The sequence below is a fragment of the Chelonia mydas genome, chromosome 7, assembly GCF_015237465.2.
Source record: "Chelonia mydas isolate rCheMyd1 chromosome 7, rCheMyd1.pri.v2, whole genome shotgun sequence".
Classification (NCBI taxonomy): Eukaryota; Metazoa; Chordata; order Testudines; family Cheloniidae; genus Chelonia; species Chelonia mydas.
Window position 1 is genome coordinate 54,910,309 of NC_057853.1, and position 25,271 is coordinate 54,935,579.

General features: G+C 42.7%; 1 protein-coding gene across 16 annotated transcripts in view; it reads right to left on the minus strand.

The window, feature by feature from the left end:
- GBF1 (golgi brefeldin A resistant guanine nucleotide exchange factor 1) overlaps positions 1-25,271 on the minus strand; it is a 180,303-nt gene that overhangs the window by 40,749 nt on the left and 114,283 nt on the right. For 6 of the 16 annotated variants that reach the window (XM_043550322.1, XM_037905789.2, XM_037905792.2 and 3 more), the window contains 7 exons: positions 22,671-22,789; positions 21,909-22,017; positions 21,443-21,503; positions 16,841-16,895; positions 15,445-15,519; positions 8,607-8,754; positions 2,166-2,392 (listed from right to left, as the gene is read on the minus strand). In XM_043550322.1, the coding sequence (XP_043406257.1) occupies positions 2,166-2,392; positions 8,607-8,754; positions 15,445-15,519; positions 16,841-16,895; positions 21,443-21,503; positions 21,909-22,017; positions 22,671-22,789 (794 nt within the window). The remainder of the gene's footprint in view (positions 1-2,165; positions 2,393-8,606; positions 8,755-15,444; positions 15,520-16,840; positions 16,896-21,442; positions 21,504-21,908; positions 22,018-22,670; positions 22,790-25,271) is intronic. The other 10 variants (XM_043550327.1, XM_043550325.1, XM_037905796.2 and 7 more) reach the window with 3 other exon arrangements.

The window sequence follows — 25,271 nt, forward strand, 5'->3', positions numbered from 1 at the left end:
CATTTAGTTTCTCTGCAATGACTTTATCGTCTTTAAGTGCTCCTTTTGTATCTCGATCATCCAGGGGCCCTACTGGTTGTTTAGCAGGCTTCCTGCTTCAGATGTACTCAAAAAACCTTTTGTTATTACCTTTTGAGTTTTTGGCTAGCTGTTCTTCAAACTCCTTTTTGGCTTTTCTTATTACATTTAATTTGTCAGTGTTTATGCTCCTTTCTATTTACCTCACTAGGATTTGACTTCCACTTTTTAAAAGATGCCTTTTTATCTCTCCCTACTTCTTTTACATGGTTGTTAACCCACGGTGGCTCTTTTTTAGTTCTTTTACTGTGTTTTTTAATTTGGGGTATACATTTAACTTGAGCCTCTATTATGGTGTCTTTGAAAAGTGTCCATGCAGCTTGCAGGGATTTCACTCTAGTCACTGTACCTTTTAATTTCTGTTTAACCTCCTCAATTTTTGCATAGTTCCCCTTTCTGAAATTAAATGCCACAGTGTTGGGCTGTTGAGGTGTTCTGCCCACCACAGAAATGTTAAATGTTATTATATTAGATCACTATTTCCAAGCGGTCCTGTTATAGTCATATATATATATATATATATATATATATATATATATATATATATATGATCCTCTTGGACCTGATCCTGCGCTCCACTCAGGACTAGATTGAGAGTTGCCTCTCCCCTTGTGGGTTCCTGTACCAGCTGCTCCAAGAAACAGTCATTTAAAGTATCGAGAAATTTTGTCTCTGCATTTCGTCCTCAGGTGACATGTACCCAGTCAATGTGGGGATAACTGAAATCCGCCACTATTATTGAGATTTTTATTTTGATAGCCTCTCTAATCTCCCTTAGCATTTCATTGTCACTATCACTGCCCTGGTCAGGTGGTCAATAATAGATCCCTACTGTTATAGTCTTATTAGAGCATGGAATTACTATCCATAGAGATTCTATGGAACATGTGGATTCATTTAAGATTTTTATTTCATTTGATTCTACATTTTCTTTCACATATAGTGCCGTGCCCCCCCCCCGGCACGACCTGTTCTGTCCTTCCGATATATTTTGTACCCCGGAATGATTGTGTACCATTGATTGTCCTCACAATATATTTCCTTTGTTTAAAAAAAACAAACCAGTTAATTCGAAATGCAGAACATGTTTTGAAAAACTTTTCGATAAAAACTTTTCTTCTTATGAATTCAGCACCTTTAAGGTTGCTTTGTTTAATTAAAAACAATTAAAATGCTGTTCGCGCATTTAATTGAATTTGAATTTCCACAAAATGACACAAATCACAAATAAAAAACTTATTCTAGTAAAGAAATGCATCATTCACCATTTTCTAACAATCAAAAAGGAGAAATTAAGAGTCTGAATAAATGCAAATTAACCTGTAATTGCTTAAATAAATGTATATGGATATAGTGTATCCTAGTTAGCAAAAAGAAGCAAACAATTTAGTGTAAAGGTTATCTTTAGTAGCAAACCAACATGTTTTAAAGGTTACCAGCTAATGAGAATGAACCTTTCTTTAGGAAAATAACTAAAATGTACAAATGCAAAACATGATTAAAATCAAATCATTTAAACCAAGGTTTCTGACTTGATGACTTATACCACTTAAATTTAAACCAATCTACTCAGCCTGCTAGTAAGTTTTTGGTCTACATAGTACACTTTTCTTTTTAATTGCACCAGATTATATCAAGTCATACTCCCTGACTAGGCAAGACCAAATGCAAGCGCACATGCACCAAGCAATCATCAAAAACTCCTCTACAAATTAAAAAATTGAGGCTGGAAAATTATTACTGAAGACAGCAAAAAGGGATCACACCAAACTTCAGCCATCTCTGCCTTTATTAGTTACTCCTTTAATTAAGGCTGCTGTAATGGAAACATTGGAAAGGATACAGCTTCACAGAAACTGGACCACACAGTTACCCTTTGACAATGGCCAGTCTTGAGGAGAGAATGGACACATAATGCACCCAAACGATGCAATTCTATGCTATTAAGGGACATTAGTTCCTGACCCCTTTCTAAGCTCCTAACTATAGCATAGCACTAGTGACACTGACCAAAGGGAGGGCATAAATACAGACACTAGATCTATTGGCTCTGGAGTTGCCTCATCTGCACAAGATCATGCTCATACCTGGGATTCAGGCTGGTGTGGATGCTCAGCGTCTCTCTCACTTGAAGGCATTGCTGCACTAAGTCCCAAAGAGTTGACCTGGTCCAAGTCTGTAAGATCTTCCTTGGAGGTGGTTTGGGAAGACAACTCCAAGCCACTGTCTGTAGCAGGACTGACTGCAGAGGAGGTGTTTTCTGAACTTCCAGATGAGATGGGAGAAGGAGCATCAATAAAAGTAACTCCATCTACTGAGGAGAAACAGCAGCAACAGGTTAGTGAAACTGTGACACCACCCCTTCCCCATCCTTATTACATGTTGAAACAGCAACAAATAATTGCTTTAACCTGGATCATGCTGCACCACAAATGAACTCTCAAAATGACATAAGAATGCAGAAGACTCAGATAAATGAGGTATCAGCAAGCCAAGCAGATCACAAGGAGAAAGACTGGCAACTCCCTATTATCATATAGTAGATGGATTCTAACAGACGCAGTGAACAAATGAAGACCATATTCAAATAGAATGCATACATTTAGCTAAAATGGGAGAAGGCAGGCAAGATGGCTGTACTTGACACAATCTGGAGGGGAAACAGGGCAGAGCAGACGCCAGGAGGGATATCAAATCAGACTGGAGGCCCTGCAGGAGAGGGTCCTTTCCCTGCACTCCAAGTTGTCTGAACTGGAGGTACAGACTAGCCTGTGGGGAGGCAGGGCAGGAGACAGACACTTCATATGTCACAGCTACAAGGGAAAAGACCAGAGGAGCTCCAGTCAGAAGGCTTTAAGTACATTAAAATGGTTCCTCCCCCTTCAAAGCATCTCCGGACACTGAGGGACTTTAAGGGAGGACTGGTTGGCGCATCCAGAAAAAGGAAGAACAAAGTCTAGAAGTGACAGCAAGAGACCTTCCATATTCTGCAGATAAGGCCAATATAGGATTGCACTCCAGCTGTGAGTTTATAGTCAACAGCTCCTAAAACAGTAAGCCAATCAGAATGAAGGCCAGAAACACAGGTCTAGCACAGATCCTCAGTTAACAGATGAAGTCTTCAAATGCTGACATGTCACTCAAGAAACAGTTGAAGAGGAAGTGTTTTTTGTTGAAGCAATGAGACAAGCTACTTTTATCTCAGACATTGAAGCAGGAGGACCTGTGCTGAAAGTTGCTCTTTAATGAACATGTTGGTTTGACAAACCCAAAGTTTTCTATCCCTACTCTGATCTTACTGAATTCCCAGGTCTCAAGATTGAGAAATTTGAAGTTTTTCCTCTCAGGCCATTTAACTCATTCCATCTTAAGCTGGTGAGTAAGAACTTGATAGCTTAGTGTTAGAAATATTTTGATTGATATGGTTGTAAATCCATCCTCTTTCATTAATAAAAATTCGGGATGATTTGTCGGTTTAGATATTGCTAGGGCTTCCAGCATCACAGACTGAGCATCAAGGTGGCTGCAGCTCCATTTCATTATTTTGGAGAATTACTCTTAAAATACCTATGCCCTGTATATTTAATACTTGGTAACAATCTTACTGTTCAGAAAAGAATGAACTGGAGGAGAGGAAAGCCACTGTGACTGATACTGGTCTGCCTACCTAAGTCAGAAGACGATCTGGGAGGCCCTGATCAGAAAACTGTATAATTTAGGAATGTGGCAATTCCAAACAACTGGAAACTGACAAATTAACGAGAACTAGGGTTTGTCTACAGAGTGCCGGCAAAGCATGCCAGAAGGGTGAGATACATGAAGCACTAACATGCTGCGCTCTCACTACCCCACATAGACCCTGATGGCACACTCTAAAAAGTGCCTAATGTGCATTAACGTGAACTAGGTACCTTTCAGGCTATGTCTACACCAGTGTTTCTCAAACTTCACTGCATCGTGACCCCCTTCTGACAACAAAATTACTAGATGACCCCAGAAGGGGGACCGAAGACCAAGCCCCGCCGCCCGGGGAAGGGAAGAGTGGGATACACCCAAAGCTGAAGCCCAAGGGCTTCTGCCCTGGGCAGGGTGGGGGATGTAACCTTAGCCCTGGGCGGTGAGGACTGGGCTTCAGACTTGCTGGGGCTCAGGGCCAACACCAGTGGGCCACAGTTTGAGAACCCCGGGTCTACACTGTGGACCTTACAGCAGCACAGCTGCATTGCTGTAAAGTCTCCTGTGTAGACACACTATGTCGAGAGCTCTCCCACCAGCATAATTAAACCACCCCCCAAAGAGCTGCATCTCCCACCAACATAGCGTTGTCCACACCGGCGCTTTTGTCAGTGAAATTTATGTCAGCCAGGAGTGTGTTTTTTTCACACCCAACTGACAAAAAGTTTTGTCAACAAAAGTGCTAGTGTAGACAAAGCTTTAGTGCGTACCAGCAGCGTCTGCCTGGGACAGTTAGAGCGCTTTAAAAATCACACCTATCTAGTGCATTTTGCCGGCGCTGTATAGACAAGTTCTTATACTCCTTTCAAGACCAAAGTTTAAATTTTCCTTTTTCAATATTGCAACAATCCCTCTTGACTCACAGATCTTTAAGGACCCAAGTGCACAACCTTACTCACCCAGAGAACTCACTCAATCTGAATAGTCTCCTTGACTTCTCTGGCACTACTGGTACAAGTGAGTGCCCTCCAGGAGTAAGAGTAACTCCACTTAGGAAGGAACAATCAATTCAACAATTTGCACACATACAAAATTGGAAATGACTGCCTAGGAAGGAGTACTGCAGAAAGGAACTGGGGGTCATAGTGGATCACAAGCTAAATATGAGTCAACAGTGAAATGCTGTTGCAAAAAAAGCAAACATCATTCTGGGATGTATTAGCAGGAGTATTGTAAGCAAGACACGAGAAGTAATTCCTCTGCACTGATTAGGCCTCAACTGGAGTATTGTGTCCAGTTCTGGGTGCCACACTTCAGGAAAGATGTGGACAAACTGGAGAAAGTCCAAAGAAGAGCAACAAAAATGTAGATCTAGAAGATGTGACCTATAAGGTAAGATTGAAATGGGTTTGTTTAGTCTGGAGAAGAGAAGACAGAGGGACATGATAACAGTTTTCAAGTACATAAAAGGTTGTTACAAGGAGGAGGGGGAAAAATTGTTCTTCTTAACTCCTGAGGATAGGACAGGAAGCAATAGGTTTAAATTGCAGCAAGGGTGGTTTAGGTTGGACATTAGGAAAAACTTCCTAACTGTCAGAGTGGTTAAGCACTGGAATAAATTGCCATGGGAGGTTGTGGAATCTCCATCATTGGGGATTTTTAAGAGCAGATTGGACCTGTCAGGGATGGTCTAGATAATACTTAGTCTTGCCTTGAGTGCAGGGGACTGGACTAGATGAGCTCTTGAGGTCCTTTCCAGTTCTTTGATTCTATTATTCTAACCGGGCCCTACATCACTGAACCTAACTCTATTCACTCCTCAGTAGCCACCCTCTGATCAACATGTTAATCTGACAAGTTTGCCTCCTTATCAAAACAAGTCCAAATCATTCCTTCTCCCAACCTATCCAGGCCAGGTATGAAAAAATGCTCACAGTAAATTATTTGGCTGATTTATTTGGCCCCCATAGTCTGCTCAACTCTGAAGAACTACAAAAAAAGCAAAGTGTCCCAGATCCTAATTCTTTTCCTACTTTCATTGGAAACATTCCAGAGAATTGCATACATGAGAAATGGGCATTGGCCTAGCTCACCTGGAATCTATTCTGAACAACACAGACCCTTGTATCCAGCATATACAAATTGCTTCCTGTTCCAAATGTCTATGGTTAGAATAGCAGGGGGGTATACTACAGGACAGAAGGTTGATTAATGTTCTCAGGAATTACATTTCCTCATTTTAGCATTATTGCTGAGGCAGATACAAGAGAAACTGCACATAATTATTACTCCGCTGCTCAGAAACTAATTTATTCCCCCTGGGTTGACCATGTCTGAAACATGGCATACAAGTAGCGGACTGGAACCACTGGAGGTTGTTGTGCTTCCCACACTGGAGAAGACAACATCAACACTGTGGAACTGTTTAGACCTTGTGGGGCTTCTATTTAGAGAAATGCCTGTACTACAGGAGCTTCCTTCTTCAGTTAAGAACTACCTAAAACTGTTCCTTGGTGCAGCATGAAAAATAATCCTGGGACTGGATGGACTCTTCCCACCTTTACTGCTACTAGAGAGCAAACCCTGCAGGAACTGGTGACTTCTGTTCTTTATTCTTGCTGTTTTTTCCTCTCCATAAACAGAATTGGAGACCGTTTCTGAGCTCTCTCCCTGAAACTATGTGAAAGGATGGCAGATTAAAGGAGAAATGAACTAGACAGATATGGAGGTATTTAAAGGGGGTGCTCTCACCTATTAAGGGGACAGGATGGGTAGGAGTCTGAGTCTCTTTCTTTACTTTCTATTCTTAACTTCATTTCAGCATATCACGAGGATGCAGATCCACACTGACCCATGCTTCCCTTCAACTTAATCAATAACTGTCATGAATATATACAGCATCAAGATTAAATGAAAAATCCAGGGAAACAACATCTAATACATTCGGACACAAGAATACAATATGCCTTGAAGTAAGAGAAGGATGCATTTTCAACTTGCTCTACAGAATCTATAAAACCTGGCAGGTGTCTCAGATTCCAGTGAAATATGTTGGCATGGCAAGAAAACTGAGTAGTAGGAAGGAAAGGAAAACAATTTAAAACAGAAAGGCAAGAGTTATTCCTGTAATTCCTCAATCAAACTGAGTTTCAGCAGAAGCCAAATGAACATGAGAAGGGTCTGAACATTTTCATCATCTCCACATGTCAGGTGGATGCTCCAGAATCGAAGTTTTCATTTAAGACAAACTCCCATGTTTATAGCCTTCAAGGTTGTGAAGGAAAATCTTGAAAATATGAAGCAAGTACTGAAAGTCACATTGCAGAGCATGTTAACAGAACAAATGAACAAACCAGAGCATAGTTATACATTATAAATTTGCATATGAAACGTGTGGTTTTGTTTAGTAGTGTGTGTTGTACGGCTGAGCTGGGTTTTTTGAAAGGCAAAAGGCAAATATAAAAAATAAACAAACTTCTGCTACATAAGATAAATGGAGTCAGCTTTGCATTTTCCCCCTCCCTGGTGTATATCCTGGTTGCAATTTAGAGAAAATTGTTAAATAATGGCACGGGAATGTCAGAGTTAAGGATGTGTGCTGTAGTAGGATTCCTTTTTTTCATGTATGCACTGAGGGTGACAGATTGTTGAAATGAAACTGAATGTCAGAGAAGGTATTAATGTGTTGGTGTAAGGAGTAGGCTAATATTTGGATGTTTGTATTATGTTGGCTGTAATTTGCTCTACCTTAAGATTTCCTTACTTTTCAACGTTTGCACTGTTGTGAGAAAACACCCTAAACAGCCTTTTTGTGCAGGCAGTATGCTTCAGAGCTGTGTACTCTACATAACTATTATAGCAACCTTCCTGTCTGCTTCCTTTCATTGCTATTGTTTACGTCTGATCTGTCAAAATTTAAAGAGCAAATGAGACCAGAATCTACTCTACAGCCAAGAGAACCTATGTGCCCAAATTAAAAGTTAAAGACTGAGACTGTGCCGTCTGTCTATTACAGCACAGCCACGGGGCATGCATGTTCTCCCTTCTCTCTGTATCATAGTACTACAGAGTAGCACACTTTGTGGTTTCTGAAGGCAGAGCTTAAGACACAAAGGGCTCCTTGTACTTCTCTAGTCCCCTCACATGGCCCTTCATTACAAGGACTTCCTGCAACTCCCCCCCCCCCCCGCCCCATGCCAAGGGCTCTCTCTCCCTGACCCTCCATTCTTCCCCCTCCCTGAATGTGTGCACCCCATCACATTCTTCTCTTCCCCAAATGCCAGGGGCTCTGTGTGCACCCCTCTTCCCCTGCCTTGATGCCTGGGTCTGTGTGTTCCCATTCTCCCCTTGAGGTCCATGCTTCCACACCCACCTGCTCAATTCCCTCCTTTGGGTCTTTGCTTCCATCACCATCACTACTCCCCATCCCTCCATTCTCTTGCAGGTCCCTGTATCTCCCCACACACTCTCAGCCCTTTGTGTCCCCACCCCCCAGCAGGTCCCTGCTTCCCCCACCTTCACCTAATCTCCCAGTCTTCCCCAAGTCCCTGATTCCCCCGCATCCCCTTTGCTCCAGTCCCTGCAGGTTCCCCCACCATCCTCCCTATAAGGTGCATTACCAACAAACAGAGGAATGCTTTTGAGTTGCACCTAAAGCAGTAAGTATTCCCTCCTTCTCATACACTTCCTTCTGGGCTTGGATAATTGTGGGATGTGTGCTGCTAGGACCTCTGAAGACTAACACAGACTAAATACAGAAAAACTGAGTGGGAAAACTGAAAAAAAATAAAGAGGTACAGCATAGGACTATAAAATGGATGACACCCATCCTTTGGAAACAGGTTTCCACTTACCTGTGATGTTACTGGGCATAACTGTACCATTGGTGGCTGGTTGCTCTGTCCCTGGAGAGACCTTGGTTGCATGGCGAGGGGGCCTTGGAGATCTCTTTTGTTTTTTCCATTTAGATGAATCACTCATCCCTCCTGCTCTCATTTTCAGCTGTGAATAGTGAACACCAAGAACATCAAAACAGCAACATTGTGCAGCACAAAAGACCACAAATATCTAGCTCTGAAAGGCTGCCCCAAAGTCACAAAAACAGGCAGTAGCACCCCACTATATCACACAAACCAAGCATCTCAAAGACATGCAAACTAGCCCACAGCACCCTTCTCCAAAAGCCCACATTCTAGCCGACATCCCCACCCCGATTCAGGAGTGTCATTCAATCCAAGTCCCAGGACCCTATTTTTCAGTCAACGTCTCCCTGCTTTACACTAAAATGCAGTCTTCTCAAAGACTGCCCTCCAGATGCATCTCAAACATTTTCATTTTTGCCTGTTAGGTCCCTGCTAATGTTTTAAATGATACTCTCCTAGCAACTCTAAAGACATTTAAGTAGGCACCAATTCAAACCTTTTAAGGAAGCTTCCATAAAAATGACAGAGTAGGGTTAGGAATTAAGATTTTGTCATCCAGTGCAACTCCGTATCTTTTGTAGTTCTCAGTCACACTTATATCCTGTCATACTTTACCTGACCTTGAATCTCTGCAGCAATGTGGCCTTCACTTTTCCCTTTTCCCTTTAGGAGTCTATTCCATGATCCAGTCAATTTCCTTAATACCATATCTTTCCTTTACTCTTGGGAAACTAATTCCTTTTCTTTGTTAAATTAACTTGATGGTATCAGACAGCAACCATGTCCCCCTTAATCTAGATTTTAACTTTTACTCCCCTTTGTTTCTACATCTAATCTAACCTTTGAATTGTTTTTGTCCTTCGTACTTTTTCTAGTTCTTATATTCTTCCTAAATTGTGCAGACTAAGGCTGCGTCTACACTGCCACTTTCAGCACTAAAACTTTTGTCGTTCAGGCGTGTGAAAAAAACCCCAAGTGACAAACAAGTTTTAGTGCCAAAAAGCGCCAGTACAGACAGCGCTTTATCACCGGGAGATAAAGCTACCACCACTCATTCAGGGGTTTTATTTTTTTTAAATCATTGCCAGGAAAGCTCTCCCCCAGCGATAAAGTGTGTCTACACTGCCCACACCACAGCGCTGCCACGGCCACGCAATAACATGGGTAGTGTAGATATACCCTGAGACTATAGTACCTCAGAGGCATCCAGATCAGGATTTGAAGTGTTGCACTATTACCCTGCTATGTCAACATCACACACACTCACATGTTCACATTTAGTAAATCTATGGCCACAGCTAGGTCTTGAAATGGCTACTTTCCAGACAGATGTCCCCCAAAGAGAGACTTAGTTCCTCTCACGGGGTCTAGGACTTAATGCTTGTTAGTACTGAATTTTGTTGCTGCAGCAAACTGATCCAACCTCTACAGATCCCTTTACAGTAGGGTGGTTCTTATGTGCAGGCATAACCACTCAGATTTGGGTGTTGTGAGCAGAGTGTTTCAACTAGGCAGCAAAAATATTAAACAGGTCCCAGTACTGATCCCTGGAGTTCCCTTAGTTGATGTTTTTTCCTTGCAAGCCTTACTATTATCCCTCTGTCAACCAATTTCTATTCCAGGCTTCAGTACTTTATCTAGCTGCTATTTATCCAATTTTTCAGTTAACAATGTGGCAGTACATTGAATATCTGACTGAGATCCAGATGGACTATCCCCCATAAAAATGCACTTCTGATCAAACTTCTGTAGCATTAAGTCAAAGAAATAGCAAGTTAAGGCACAGAAACATCCAGACCAACTCTGTTTGCATGCTTTACCACCTGATCAACACACTTCCCAAGCCACTCAGACTTCTCACCTCCACAATTTCCTCTCTGCAGCCACCAAAGCACCCATTCAATTGTTTAAGATCAACCCACAGTTCTGAGCTTGCTGCAGAAATCATTTGGTTATATTCTATGGCCTATGAATGGAGGCCAGACTAAATAGTCTTAATGGAGCCTTCTGGCCTTAATCTATGAACCCTTAATTATGACCATATCACTATTAGGATCTTTTACCAAAGAGACATATTTGCCATGCCTATAGCAGAGTTAAGGTTACATCTCTTCTAAGCATAATTAAGTTTTAGAAGAACTGGATGTATACATTATGGCTTCCAGTATTTTTACCAATGTCATGAATACCCGTTCTTAGTAGCCTAGAACATTTGCAGTTGAATGGCTGTTGTGATAAAAGTATTAATTTCTCTATAGCATAGACACCCCACTGTATCTCACTGATACAATGTTATTATCATTTGCTTCTCTGTCCCCCTTATTTTAGGTTTAACCTCCTTCATCCCATCTGAGATATATTTTTTCACTCTTCCCATTTTTCCATTTGCTATTAATTGTTTTGGGGGCTTTTCTTTCACCACCCATCCTTTCAGCCATGGTTTTAATCTTTGTATATCAGTTGGAAAACACAATACTGGAAGACCATCTTTCCCCGTCCTCTCTTTTCTATCTAAGACTGTGTAACCCGTTTACATGGCCTATAATTTCTCTTATTTCAACAAAGCTTATGAAAATGTTATGTCCCAATGTGGTAACCCATTTGTGTAACTCTTCCTTGCACCACGAATTCTATTTGTTTGACTGCTAATCCCCAAGTTTTAGAGACGTTACAGTTTCCTTTGAGCTAGTTAATTAACAACAGATTTGGGACTGCATTGTCCCTTGTTATTTCCTCCAGTTTTTACTGTAAGAAACTACTCTTCCTTAGGTTGTAACTATTTCATAAATGACAGAAAACATACACAACGTGAAATGTAACAGATCTCCACCATTTAAAAAACTCACTGATAACATTTTTTCATGTAGACATTCTGTTTGATGTCTCATCTCCCCTGCTTCCCAGTTCGGAGGGATATAAACTATTATTCATTATCCTCCACGCTTGTTAATCCTTTATTTTAACCATAGGATTTCACTAATATTTATTTGTGCTCCAGTGCTTACATACATAGCTTTGATCCACATCATTACAGCAGTGCTGATCTTTCTTATATAGATAATATCCTTCTATTTTGGTATTCTAGTCATGTGCCTCATCCCACCGTGCCTCTATAATGCTAGCATGGGTGCCTGATTGAGAATTTCCTGCTTAACACCCCGACTTCTAGAATATAGCTAGACCTTAGACTTTTGCCAGTTCTCCTCCTTCATATTTCATCTCTACCAGTTGCATTTCCCATTTTTAATTTCTCCAGAAATCCCTTAAGAGTCCCAATTTGCTCAATTATAAGGTCACTCCCTGGTTCTGTGCCCCTTAATGCTTGTAGAGGTTTAAAGACAGCTATCAAATCTGGTCAGTATATTATTTGATTATTTTATTAGAAATAAATAAGCTTAATTTCCTCATTTTTTGACCACATCTGAAAGACTTTTAGAGATTTTTATAGGGTCAGTTACATGCAAAGAGGTGTAAGCATGAAAGAGCAAAATGGAAGCATTAACCATTAAACCCAGAAAGGTTTACTTCAAAGCAATTGTAAGATATCAGATTTTGCTTCTAGTTACTAAACCCTATGCCTGTTTCCATGATTTGCCTAAGTAATTAACCATTCATTAACTGATTGGTAAAGAGTGAAAACAAAGTCAAGCCAAGCCAGTGGAACACAGAGAACTAGCCATGTTGGTTTCACCTCTTCTAACCTCAGTCAGGTTTTTAAGAAACAGGGAACTTTACAAACAACATTTTAACATGGCTAACTTCCAAATATTTAAGATGCTAGTTTGATTGCTCTAGCTCTGTAAGCAGAAGTTTGCTTTAAATTCTATATCTTCCCCCCTCAGACACACACATACATACACACACACACAGCCAATTCGCACCACTTGCCAGGGGCTTAAATTCAATGCCATGAGCAGACATGTAATCTCTGGGCCAGGAACACGAGAGACTCAATGACATTTCTTTATTATTTAACTTTAACATTCATTCCAATATTATAAAATACAAACATATTAACCAAGGCCTATTTAAAAGCTTTGATTTTACAATTTAGGGGACAGTTAAGATTACCCAATCGGGCTTTTTCAACTCTACTTTCCAGAATTCCATATTCTGCTTCATTAGGAAAATAGTTTTATTAGGACATCTCTTAGGGAACTGGATAACAAACGACTGCTGCTTAATCAGCACTGAATTAGCATGAGATTTATACTTACTGGGTACATGTTTCACCATGTCAAGTGGTGCTTGAAGGTGGCGTTACAGTATGAAATTCTATGTTGGGAGGTTCTGACAGACAGTCAAATAAAGATGAAAAGTAACATCCTTTTTGTCCTTGTATTTTGTATTCTCCTTAATTTTAAAGGTGTCTCACAAATAATTTAATAGCTTTTATGTCCTCTTGCTTTATTATGATAATATAAACATGACCAGAAAGGCTGTCCATGGCTTCTCCTCCTCCCACAAGAGGTTCCCCTCCCTCATGCTTGTTTTTACATTGGAAACAACAACAAAGCATGGTCTTTCCTGATTTTGCTGGATAATTTTTTGAACTTTTTTTGGGGGGGGAAGGGGGGGGGCTCGGGGGAAGAGTATTCAAAAGCATATGTATTATTCCATCTGGCACCTTAAATAATGGGTGTTGAAACGTCAAAATTTCCTTTCTGCCCACTGTTTATTAGGTTTTGGAAGTTTAATAGAATTTTAGAACACTGAGTTTTAAACAGAAATTAAACATTTCTTTCCCTCTCTAATGCTCAATTTTCAGCATCTTGTGATGTTATAATATCACAAGTTCCCCAGTCAACCAGTGTCCTTCAGAATAGCCCATAACTGAATTTCTAGAGTAAAAACGAGCAAAAATGTGGAAAAAGGAACAATCCTTTTTTTCCCATTTGCAAGTCATGCTTCAGCTGTTTTGGATACATTCAGTGCAATCAATACAATATCTACAAGGATGTCCCAATTATACGGATTCCTCTGCATTTGGGTTCCTTCAAAATCCAGTTATAACCAGGAAGTTTCTCCATCCTGCTAACTTGCTCTCTCCTCCTACTTTGTCTCCACAGCCACATCCCTCATCAGTTTACAGTCTGGGAGGGGAAATTGCCTCATGGTAGAAAAATCAATGTGAGACGGAGTTTTCCTTTCATAAGGAGAGAAAGTGCAACTAGCAGAGCCATGAGGCTCCCGCTCTCCCCTTTGAGCTCCCAGGCTTTGACAGTAAGATCCCAGCTGAGGGTTAGAGAAGTGGGGGCATACAACTATAGCTTTCTCTAAGAGGTCTGGGAGAGCCCATTATTCAACAAGCCACCTTACCTGTACACGTTTGGTTTTCCACAAGATATTGTAAGCCTCAAGAGAAAAGGGCAGGGGCCAATGATTAGTAACTAAAGCAACAAGACTAGCACGTGAGCTCATTCTAGATACAGCATGGAACTGGTCAGCGTACCAAGTGGCGTTCAAGACAACAGCATGCAGAGAGAATGCAGCCCCTGATCCGAGTCCTGCCCCAGTAAAGACACTGATGGGATCAGTCATCTCACACACCTCCACACCCCCATAGACCTGGTAGAACTGGATGGGGAAACATCGTTTTACACATTTAACTAAAGGTCTTTTCCCCATTACCCCATCCCTGGGAAAACCCAGAAACACCAGTCTCCGTTCTCTCTTCTTCAGAGCAGGAAGTTCAACTACAATACCATCTATCAGCAAGAAAGGCGATTCACTTAACTTCCATTCTTGTGCAACTCAGCATAAGTACCCCATTTATGGAAGGATCTCCAGCCATAATCTTTCCAAACTGTCCTGACTACAGACAGAGATGAGGACATGCTGAAGACCCCTATGCACTTTCACTTCTGCTCTATCAGGAGCAAAAGAAGATAGGGACAGTGAAAGAAGCGCAATCTACACTAGTCTATGAACTCAATTTGGAAGCCAAAAAATGGCTCAAGCTAAGCTGGTTTCTAATACTGTGTAGGGCCAATATGGACAGGCCCTATTTGTGGATCTAAAATACTTTTTAAAAATATTGTTCTAGTGGAAAGTATGGTTTCCAAGACATTTTTAATCCTGTTTGGCCCCATTCACACCCACTGGGCAGAATGATTTAGCTAAGGCCATGTTAGAACAGATTAAATATGGCTCTCAAACACTATTCCAAAGTCAGTGAAACCAGTATGAAAGAGACATGGACAATACATCACAGCCCCACTTCAGTGTCTGTGTGGCAGATGAACACCCCACCACTGTGCCACGTAAAGGCGCTTACAGTCTCAGTCTGCAGACCAGAGTTGTCTGACTGTGTCCTTGTCAAGTGATTCCTCCATCATGCTTCTGTAGCCATCACCCAAGAATGACATGCAAGACTTGGTCTTTGAGTAGTTACTTAGACTGTGGGCGACAGGCTCCTTCTCTATTTTCACTGGCCACTGAGATGATTCATCCCTTGCCTGTGCCCTCCCACTTCTTTCCTTCAGAAGACTCCACAACAGTGTCCCAGATCCCACTCACCAAGACATTTAATGATCCAGTGAGAACAAGGATCTCTCCTTTCTGGTCCTGCCCCAGGCAGATCCACAACACTGCAAAGCAACCACTGCATGCATTCTTCCCAAAAGCCATGCTGTGTCAAAAGGATACGGGGAGATTTGCTACACACAACATAACTATATCCCAGGTGGTGTTTGCAGAAGGAAAGGAAGGAAGGAGAGATGGAGGGAGGAAGGGAGAGAGAGACCTTCAGGTTCTTAAAGAGCAGTACCCTCTCTAACTGGTTCAGGGCTTTGAGTTGTTCCCCACTATTTAGTTCCAGTTTGTTGAGGAGACATGGAGAGATCTGTGAAAGACAGGCAAATGCATGGTTTAAACAAAGCAAAATAAACCCAAAGAGAAAGAATAACCTGGCAGAGTGCAAGACTATGGGGGAGAATTGTGGCATGCAGTGGACAGAGGGGACAAGGTGACTATGTTTCAAAGACTGGATGTAGAGCACTGCCTTCATGAGCTGGGAGCAACCATCACTGGAAAGCTTGGGGGAGGATTTACTTACAGAAAGCTACAGCTTCTGTATATGGGCATTAGGAATTCTGGGGCACTTGCAATGTGTCACATAGACCAGCTCTGACCTTTCCCTGTTCTCACTGTCCCATCTTATGCTCAGCACAAAATCTGTTGCTTCCTTTCATCAGAGAAGGAAACATGCAACAAAAGAGTGTCACCATAAGCTGCCGTGGAAGTACCAGAGCCCCTGCTGGTTCAGATCCCTCATCATAAGTGCACAATGGCAGCAGATTTCCCAGGACACCTCTATGTAGAGCACCAGTCTAAGAAGAGCAGTTCTAAAATGTCAGAGATCCAGAAGGAAAGAAAAGACATATTACATTCTTAAACACGCGAGATCACACTTGTGGTATATACCCTACTGCATCCAGATGCTTAACACTTATTGGCAAGGCAGCTGCACACACAAGATGGTGCTAGGCAACAACCCAGAGCCCTACACAGTCCTCTTTCTCCTCCAAGAGGGTGTGGAGGGAAGAAGGAACATCCTCTTCCAAAGACAGAAGCCCTCTTCTGAACTCAGACTTCCACCATGGAGCATGTCTCTCCTAGTTTCCTACCTCTTCATAAGAACAGCCTGAAGAAACCTTGTCAACATTAGGGAATTTTTACAACGTTTTCACACTGCCTCACCTATCCTCAAGAAGGCTTCCTTTTTAGGTCAGGGGAGCAGGAACAAGACGAACTGGTAAGCAATACAGGCAAATGTTGTGAAAGGGAAGGATGAAAACGAAGCTTAAGAGATGTCAGAAAGGGGTAAAATATTTGGAAGGCATCACCACCAGATCCCAGGGCCTGCAGGGGTTCTAGAAGAGGAGCAGCTGTTGGCTATTGCCACAGCTCTGCCTGACTTGCCCAGGCAATAATTCAGAGGCAAAATTCATTTCTGGAAAAAAGTGAGCACAACTCCACAGAGTTCAATAAAGCTGTGCCCATTTACACCAGTGGTGAATTCAGCCTTATGTTATTTAGAGTGCTCTCTTCAGTGAGCTAGAGATTTCCAGGAATAATGTAACTATAAATGTGAAGGCAAAGAAGAGAGATGTGAGCAAGCAAGAGGAGGTGGAGGAGACAGCAGGGAGTGTACTGGCTCTTACCTTCTTCATGTTAGCCCCCACATAGCTTTTAGGCTCTTCCTTAAAGTGAGGCAATCTGAAAGACAAAGAACAAGCAGGAATGCACACGGCCTCCTGGGCATTGGTGCAGGAAGAGAACACCCTCTTCAGATCTGGCTGCAAACACCAAGGATGGAGGACCACTTTGGACCCAAGACCTTCTCCAGGAAGTGGCCCTCTCCCAGTTTCTTTCCGCTGTAGAGGATGCTATGGGAAAAGCCTTCTCTACACTAGGGAATGTTCAGAGAAAGCACCCCACTGCTGCTAACAGTGGTACAGCTATGCTGATGTTAATCGCTTCAGGAGCACTTATGTAGCAAATTCTCTGGCTCCAGCTGCTAGTTTCAGCACAGCAGATTAAACTTGTCCAGAGCAAGTCCAAGTAGCACATGGCTGAAAATGGCAGCAGGAGATAGAGAACCACCTACACTTGGGCTCCCAATATTACTAGCACCAGTGAACTGCACATCAGTTTCTCTTCTCTCAGAAGCAGCTGAGTCAGATTTAGAGTAGTTATTACTTTGAACTTATCCCACTGGACCATGAGAAGCCCTGTTATCCTCCACATTGCACAGTATATAGTCAGAAATCCAGTGTTTTCGTTTCCAGCCCTCAGCCTGAAAGCCTCACATTAAGCAGCCCCTTCATTTGGGGTAGAGTAAATGGGAAGGTCAGAGCTCAGCAGAGATGGGCAGCTTAAACCTGTCCTCCCAGATGATCTCTGCAATAAACAGCATTTACATCTTTACCACCCACACACCTTGTCTCCTCTCATCTGGCTTCGTTACACTTCTGGCCTGCACGTGCTGGGGAGACAGCAAGCCCGTGCCCCAGTTTTGCACAAGGGGGAACAGACAAGGTAATATTCCAAAGGAACGGCAAACAGAGCAAGCCCACCATCTCAGAGGCAGTGCTCACCCTACTTGTGCCCCAGTGGTTGCCACAGGCATATACAAGTTCAGCTGCTCTCAGGAACTAGCCATGGTGGTGATATCTTCAAGTTAAATTGGGAGGGGGAAGGAAAGAGGAAGCTGCATATGGATTTGTGAAGAACTCTGCCAAGCTGCCAAACAAGTCAAAACAATACAGTGATCATTGCTCCTCTATCATACACTTGCTTCTGAACCTAGCCACAAAGACCCATAGACCAAGGGGTGTTTGCATTATCTACGTGGCCAGAATCTAGTTATCTACGTGGCCAGAATCAGACTAATATTTCAAGGCAGAAGGGACCAAAAGACCATCCAATATATCATATAACATGAACACCAGCCAGCACCTGCACGTTAAACCCAACAACTAGAATTAGACCAAAGTATTACAGCCCACAGCAGGCAAAACTATTATGTGCCAGAAGTAGAGACCAGGCAGGGCCAAGGTGCTCCAGTACCCAAGGCACCCACAATGGCTGGGAAATAATTAAGTGAGATATACTCAGAGAATCCTGGCAAGTGACCCACACCACACACTGCAGATGAAGGAAAACCCTCCCCTCTGCCAGGTCACTGCCAATCTGACCTGGGAGGAAATTCCTTCCTGACCCCACAGTTAGACCCTTAGCATGTGAGCAAGAACCAGCCAGCCAAGCATACAAGAAAGAAAATGCTCAGTCTACCTCACAGCTCCCCCCAGTACCCCATTTCCAGCCATGGCCAACCCAGAGGCTTCGGAGAAAGGACATTTTAAAAATCCAGAATACATGGAGGGGATGGTCAGAGGGAATCCCTTCCTGACACCTGCAGGTGGCCAGCTGAAACCCCGAAGCATGAGCTTTCAGAAACGTAAGAATTCTGGAATTGAGCCCAAGGGCTGTGAGTGAGCCCTGCCCCCCACGATCACAAGCAAACCTGTCAAAAAGAAAAGGAGTACTTGTGGCACCTGAGAGACTAACCAATTTATTTGAGCATGAGCTTTCGTGAGCTACAGCTCACTTCATCGGATGCATACTGTGGAAATTGCAGAAGACATTATTATATACACAGACACCATGAAACAATACCTCCTCCCACCCCACTCTCCTGCTGGTAATAGCTTATCTAAAGTGATCATCAAGATGGGCCATTTTGATGATCACTTTAGATAAGCTATTACCAGCAGGAGAGTGGGGTGGGAGGAGGTATTGTTTCATGGTCTCCGTGTATATAATGTCTTCTGCAATTTCCACAGTATGCATCCGATGAAGTGAGCTGTAGCTCACGAAAGCTCATGCTCAAATAAATTGGTTAGTCTCTAAGGTGCCACAAGTACTCCTTTTCTTTTTGCGAATAAAGACTAACACGGCTGTTACTCTGAAACCTGTCAAACAATCACACTCATAAATTTGTCCCTCTTAAAGTGAATAAAATTTCTCCCCCCACAACTCCTAGTGGGAGGCTGTTCCAGAAACTCCTCCCTCTGATGGTTAGAAACCTTTGAATTTCCAGCCTTTATTTATTTGTTTAGGGCCGGTTTATACCCATTTGTTTTTGTGTCAACATTGTCCTTTAGCTTAAATAGCTCTTCACCTCCCTGATATTTACCCCGGATGTACTTAAGAAAGCAATCATATCCCCCCAGTCTCCTTTTTCTAGCCTAAACAAGCACACATCTTCAAGTCTCCTCTCATAAGATAGATCCTCCATTCTCCTGATCATCCTATTATCTCCTCTTCACCCGTTCCAGTTTGAATTCATCTTTCTTGAACATGGGTGACCAGAATTGTACACAGTATTCCACATAAGGTCTTACAGGTGCCTTGTACAATGGCATTAATACTTCTCTGTTGCTACTGGAAATGCCTTGGCCAATACAACTTAACATGAAACATGCTTTTTTCACAGTCATGTCATATTGGTGGCTCATATTCATCCTGTGATCAACCCACACACACAAGTCTCTTTCCTCCTCTGTTGCTTCCAACTGATGAGCCCGCAGCTTGCAGCAGAAATCCTTATTATTAGACCCTAAATACATGACTTTTCACTTGTGTACTATTGAATTTAATCCCATTTCTGTCACTCCAGGCTTCAAGGTCAACCAGATCTTCCTGTATAATATTCCAATCCAGATCTTATTGATCATCAGTAATGCCTCCCAACTTTGCTAATGAAATATGCTCATGATACAGACTCATACATTTTGTGCCAAGGTCATCAATAAAAATATTGAATAAAGACTGGTCCCAAGACTGATCTTTGAGGAACTCCACTAGTAACTTCCCTCCAGTCTGGTAATTCACCTTTCTGCATAACCTGTTGCCTTTCTCCCCTTTAGCCAGTCCCTTATCTACCTTGCAATTCTTGTACTGGTCCCCATGGTCTCTAATTTAACTAATAATTTCCCACATGGTATCACGTCAAATGTTTTACTGAAGTCCAAGTATATTAGATCTACTGCACTGTCCTTATATAAAAAAATCTGCTATTTTCTCAAAGAAAGAAATAAGGTTAGCCTGCAATGATCTATGTTTGGTGAACCCATGTTGCTTTGCTTCCCCTTTCTCATTTGCCTCCATGAATTTAATTATTTTTCCTTCACAATTTGTTCTAAAGCCTGGAATGCTACTGATGTCAGACTAACAAATCCAATTGCCCTGATCACTTTTTCTCTCTCTCTTAAATATATGAATGACGTTAGCAACTCTTCAGTCATACCGCATTACCTTTAAATAGATACATTAAAAATCCTTGCTACCGGACTAGCAATTTCATGTGCCAGTTCCTTCAGTATTCTGGGATGGAAATTATCCAGTGCCACTGATTTGAGCCCATTAAACTCTTAAATTTTTCTTCCACCTCAGATGTGGAACAGAGACAGGGCTAGCCCAGCCAGTTGCAGTGGCTGGGAATGTGAAAGATGGAAGGATGTGCTTGTGGGAACTGGGCGCCCGCGGTGGGGGCGGGGTGAGAAAAGAGCAGAGGCACTGAATTCCCCAGTCAGCATTTCTCAGAACAAACTTACTGCACTGCTTCCTTTTGAACAGATCTCTATATTTGTATAATACCCAGAGAAAGGCTTTAATTATTTCATTGGCCAGGAAGAGGAGTTTAGGCATTGCTCACAAAAATGATTTCAGTACTGAGTTTCAGAAGAAGAGGGAATCCTAGTTCAACATTTTGGCAGTGTTGGTCAGGGCACAAGATTCATCCAAATGACAAACTGCCCCAAGTGACCCTGAAGGAGTTTAAATTCCTTTCAGCATCTGAGGTGAAACACTCTGCTGCAATTAAGCATATGTCTATTTAACACAGTCTTTCTATTACATTTTTAAAGAGAACTATACATTTTTAAAGCACTGAAACGGATTCTGGATTTTTGAGTGGAATTTGCATTATCTGGCCAAAGAACCTTTTCTTAACTAAAAGTTCTTGTTTGGTTGTCTGTCTGTTCCTGAAGGGCACCTTAAACCATACAACTTGGCCTAACCCCCCCTCCAGTCTTGGTGGGATAGCCCAAGAGAGAAGGACCAAACCCTCCCTTCCCCACCACCCTGAAATCATGGTCCGATCAAACGGATTTTCTGTGGGCCCCTAAGTGGAAGTGTGGAATCTTCCTGTCCATAGAGGGCCATCTCAGCAATGCTGAGGCAAACACAAGCAGGTTTACCTTGTGAAGAGCAGCTGCACCATGTCGACCAGAGTGTGCTCTGCAGATTTTCTCAATAACTCTGCGAAGACAAAAACAAATAACACAGGTGTCATTACTCAGTGTGATATTATCAAGAGGCTTCTCCAAGCAGACTCCCCTCCGAGTCTTGTTTACAGAGGATTATGGCAAATTTATTAAAACCAGCTCCAACTCTGCCTTGCTGCAAAATGGGCACATACTCACAAGGTGGCGCCACGGAGCTGGGGAAAAAAAAAAAAAAAAAAAAACCAGAGGAGCCACTGAGCAAGAAGTTGTGCAGTGAACCTCTGACTACCTTTCCATGAAGCTGTGGAAGCTTGTGATGTTGTAAACTCAGCATCTTCCCCGAGATGGATTTCATGCACTAGGCCTACATGCAGAGGTCTGGAGAGCCCAAACCATTTATTGGGAGCCACCACCATGGAAATATGAAGGACAAACCTACCGCTGAGCCTCATTTCAAAGCATATACGGAAGCAGGACTGCATGATCTCGCACACGGACTCATTGGTGAGATGAGCTCCCACTGGAGTGAGCAGCAGGGTCCTCAAAACCTGCAAAAAGCAAAGTTTAAATGTAATGCAGCACCAGTGCCATTCACCTGGACAATGAGACAGGGTCGAGGAACTCAGGAAAGGTCTGCTTGGAACCCAGGAATCACTGCCATGAGTGAAAGGGGGAGGGTTTCCAGAAGTCACTTCAAAGTGACTGTTGTGCTCAAGGGCAGGAAAGCTGAAGAGCAAGAGCGATGGCTGTGCTCACAGGCCTGGCAACTCACATGCTGCCCAACACTTGGGTTTGCTTAGATTCCTTAGCCCAAATGCAGATCCAAGCGGTATAAAACTCTAGGCTTGTCTCAGAGTAACTCCTTTCGCTCCCCCGCCACAACCCTCGGCTACCACCAAAGAAGCTGCTGGATTCCCCATCCTTGCTTTCCCCACCACTGGAGAGGAACACACATAGGCTAGGACCAAGGCTATATCACATCAAGAACTCTATTTAAAATCAATTCATTTAAGCTTTTAATTATTTTCATTTGGAAAAGCTTTTACCACAGGCACATGAGCCATCTGTTTAAAAATAAAGTCTGTCACTAAGCTCCTGCAGAGTCAAAACACTGCTCCCTCACCCCCGCATCTCCATGTAACTGGATCCACTCAGTGCCAGGCAGCAGCCATTATGGTAATTGCCACTTCTCTCCGCTTACCTGCAGGATTTTCATCAGGACAACCTCATCGCTCGCCGGATCTGTGCCCACAAATCGGGCATGTGTGACGGCGTCTGCCATGTTCTCCATTCCCTCAGCTGTGCCCTCATGGCTGGGATCTGCACAAGAAAACAAGGAAGTCGTGACAGGAAAAGGAAACTGACAGGGAAAGGCTGCTGTCAACTCTGTGCGGAGACACTGACCCAGAGCTGCTTCACTTACATCTGCTGTCTTTTTGTGTGGGTCGGGGTGAATTTCTCTCCCTGTGGGGTCCACTCAGCTTCCATTAGCATGGATAGGCTATTTGTTTATTGTTATACGTTTTCAGTATTGCACACACAGCACTTTGGGTTAGGAACTGCCTTTTATGTTTGCAAAGAGCTTATGTTCCAACAGACAAAGGAAAGGGGAGAGGAGTAAGTGATTAAGCTGGTTATAGCCCCCCTCCTAGGTCATGTTTTTGTTAGTAAGTTATAATACTACTCCCCAAACACCCATGGCCTAGCCAGAATCAGCTGTTAACTGCATCACACTGGGGAGAGAAAAAATGTCAACATATGAAACCAGTTTCCATTTGGTAAACTCACTCCTACTACAGGCAGAGGAGTCCCTGCCTGGTGTTTCTCCCAGACAGGGAAGGAAGCTGTCCTCTGCTGCCTAAGGTCCCTCCCAAGGAGCAGGGGAGGGAGAAGAAATAGGCCAGCAGCTCTTCCAGGGGGAAAAGGGTAGACAGATAGAACCATGGTTGAGATACCAGAGCTGCAACCCTCCCACTTCAATCAATCATCAAGGCCCCTCTCTCCATTTCATTCTCTTGTATCTACAAACGTGGGTGCAGCTGAGAGGGAGTTTTGGACAGGATTGTTGCCAGTAACCGTATCTTGTGCCACATTTCAGTGGCTTTGGGAAAGCTGCCTCTGGCTTTGATTTCATTCTCATTTAAACAATGCCGCATTGAGCAAGAGTCTTGTTACCATCTTACCTAAACAGTCATTAGGAAAGAGAGGAGACAAACTAAACACTAGTTAATACCTCATTAACTGGGGACAGGGCTCCATGAACTCCAGCAAACACATATCTGGTAGAAGAGCCCTGGGAGCAAATGGGCCTTGTGTACTTGGCAGAGAAGCTGCAGCAGATTTGCTCTTCAGCTCTAGTAGCGTTCACACCTCAACTGCTAAAGTCTACATATTAAAGAAAGCTGCCCTTGTTGGGTTCCATGCCCTCCATGTCCAATCATTGAGAACAGGCTCAACAGTCCTATGCAGGTTCTGAAAAGCCACCAGGTAAGAAACATTTCTCACAGCTACGCAAATGGCAAGGGATGGCATCATGCTATGGAGTAGTCTGCCACTGGATCAGGCATAGATACTACTGGCTGAGGGGCAGTAGCCCACCAACACAGCATGCATCCCTATCTTATGCAGATCTTGCCTTCCTCTGATGGGTTTGTTTTTACATATTTGGGCAATGCCTATATAACCCATCGTTATATGAAGTCTTATTAAACTGATCAGAGTCTGTCAGAGATTTGGATTGGTCATTTCTGACTCCATGTCAATGGCATCCAGTTGAGCACTGACACTTGGTAGCAAAGGTCAGCACGTGGACCTCAATGTCAAAGAGATGATAGTTTCTATCTGGCGGCCTGACTTAAAAGTAGACATTTCACTGCTTAGGATGTACCATGTCTTCTACCATTGCTATCACCAGCTCAGCTCTACCTGTGGTGGTGTTAGTGTAGACTAACTGAGCTGGGTTAAGTGACCTTGTAGTTTTAACTACTGGCTCTCTTCTTTTGAGGAATTCAGGGGTCCTCTCAGCAGGAGCTTTAAGGGAAGTAAAATAATCGGAGTGGTGAAATATGCTTCAAACCTCTCAATAAGCAAGCTCTTCTGCAGCTGCAAATAGCAATGGAGCAAAGATAGGCACTTCCAAGTGACTTGAACAGTAAATCAAACTAGCTGTAAAAACAGGTAGCATACCCAAGGTACAGCTACTATAATTTATTCTCATCGCTTCAACTGAGGAGGAAAATGGAAAAAGGAACAATCAGTGTTTTTTAATTTTAATAAATGAGAAGGTTCAGGGGACAATGCAGCATGTGAGAGTTAGGAACACAGGAAAAAAGCTTAAAGGCCTACCCACATGTTGTCCTATAGATAGTCATACCACAACATGAAGTGAAGTCATTCCCCAAGACCTGGACTAATTAGCTAGTCATTTATTAGTGGTCAGACTGCTGTACAAGTTCTTAGTAGCAGATGTATACACCAGAAAATAAAACTAAAAACAACTGGGTCAGAACTGGAAGGGGATTCTTATTTTTACCACAATATAAACCAATTCTACTACCGCAGGAGGTATTTATTCTTTCTCAATCTATACAAGATGGATCTCTACTGCAGCATACAAATTCAATGAGTGGCTACCCTGTGGTGCTAAAGGTAGAGCTAAACTGGTGAAAATCCAGACCGTACCTATACACATGCTGAGCTCAGTGATGGTGAGAGCGAAAATTTGTTTTAGAAGTGGAAATCTAGAAAGCTGCTATGGACCTTCTGAAGTCTATGACATGTATGGTGATCGCAGCAAAGCAAA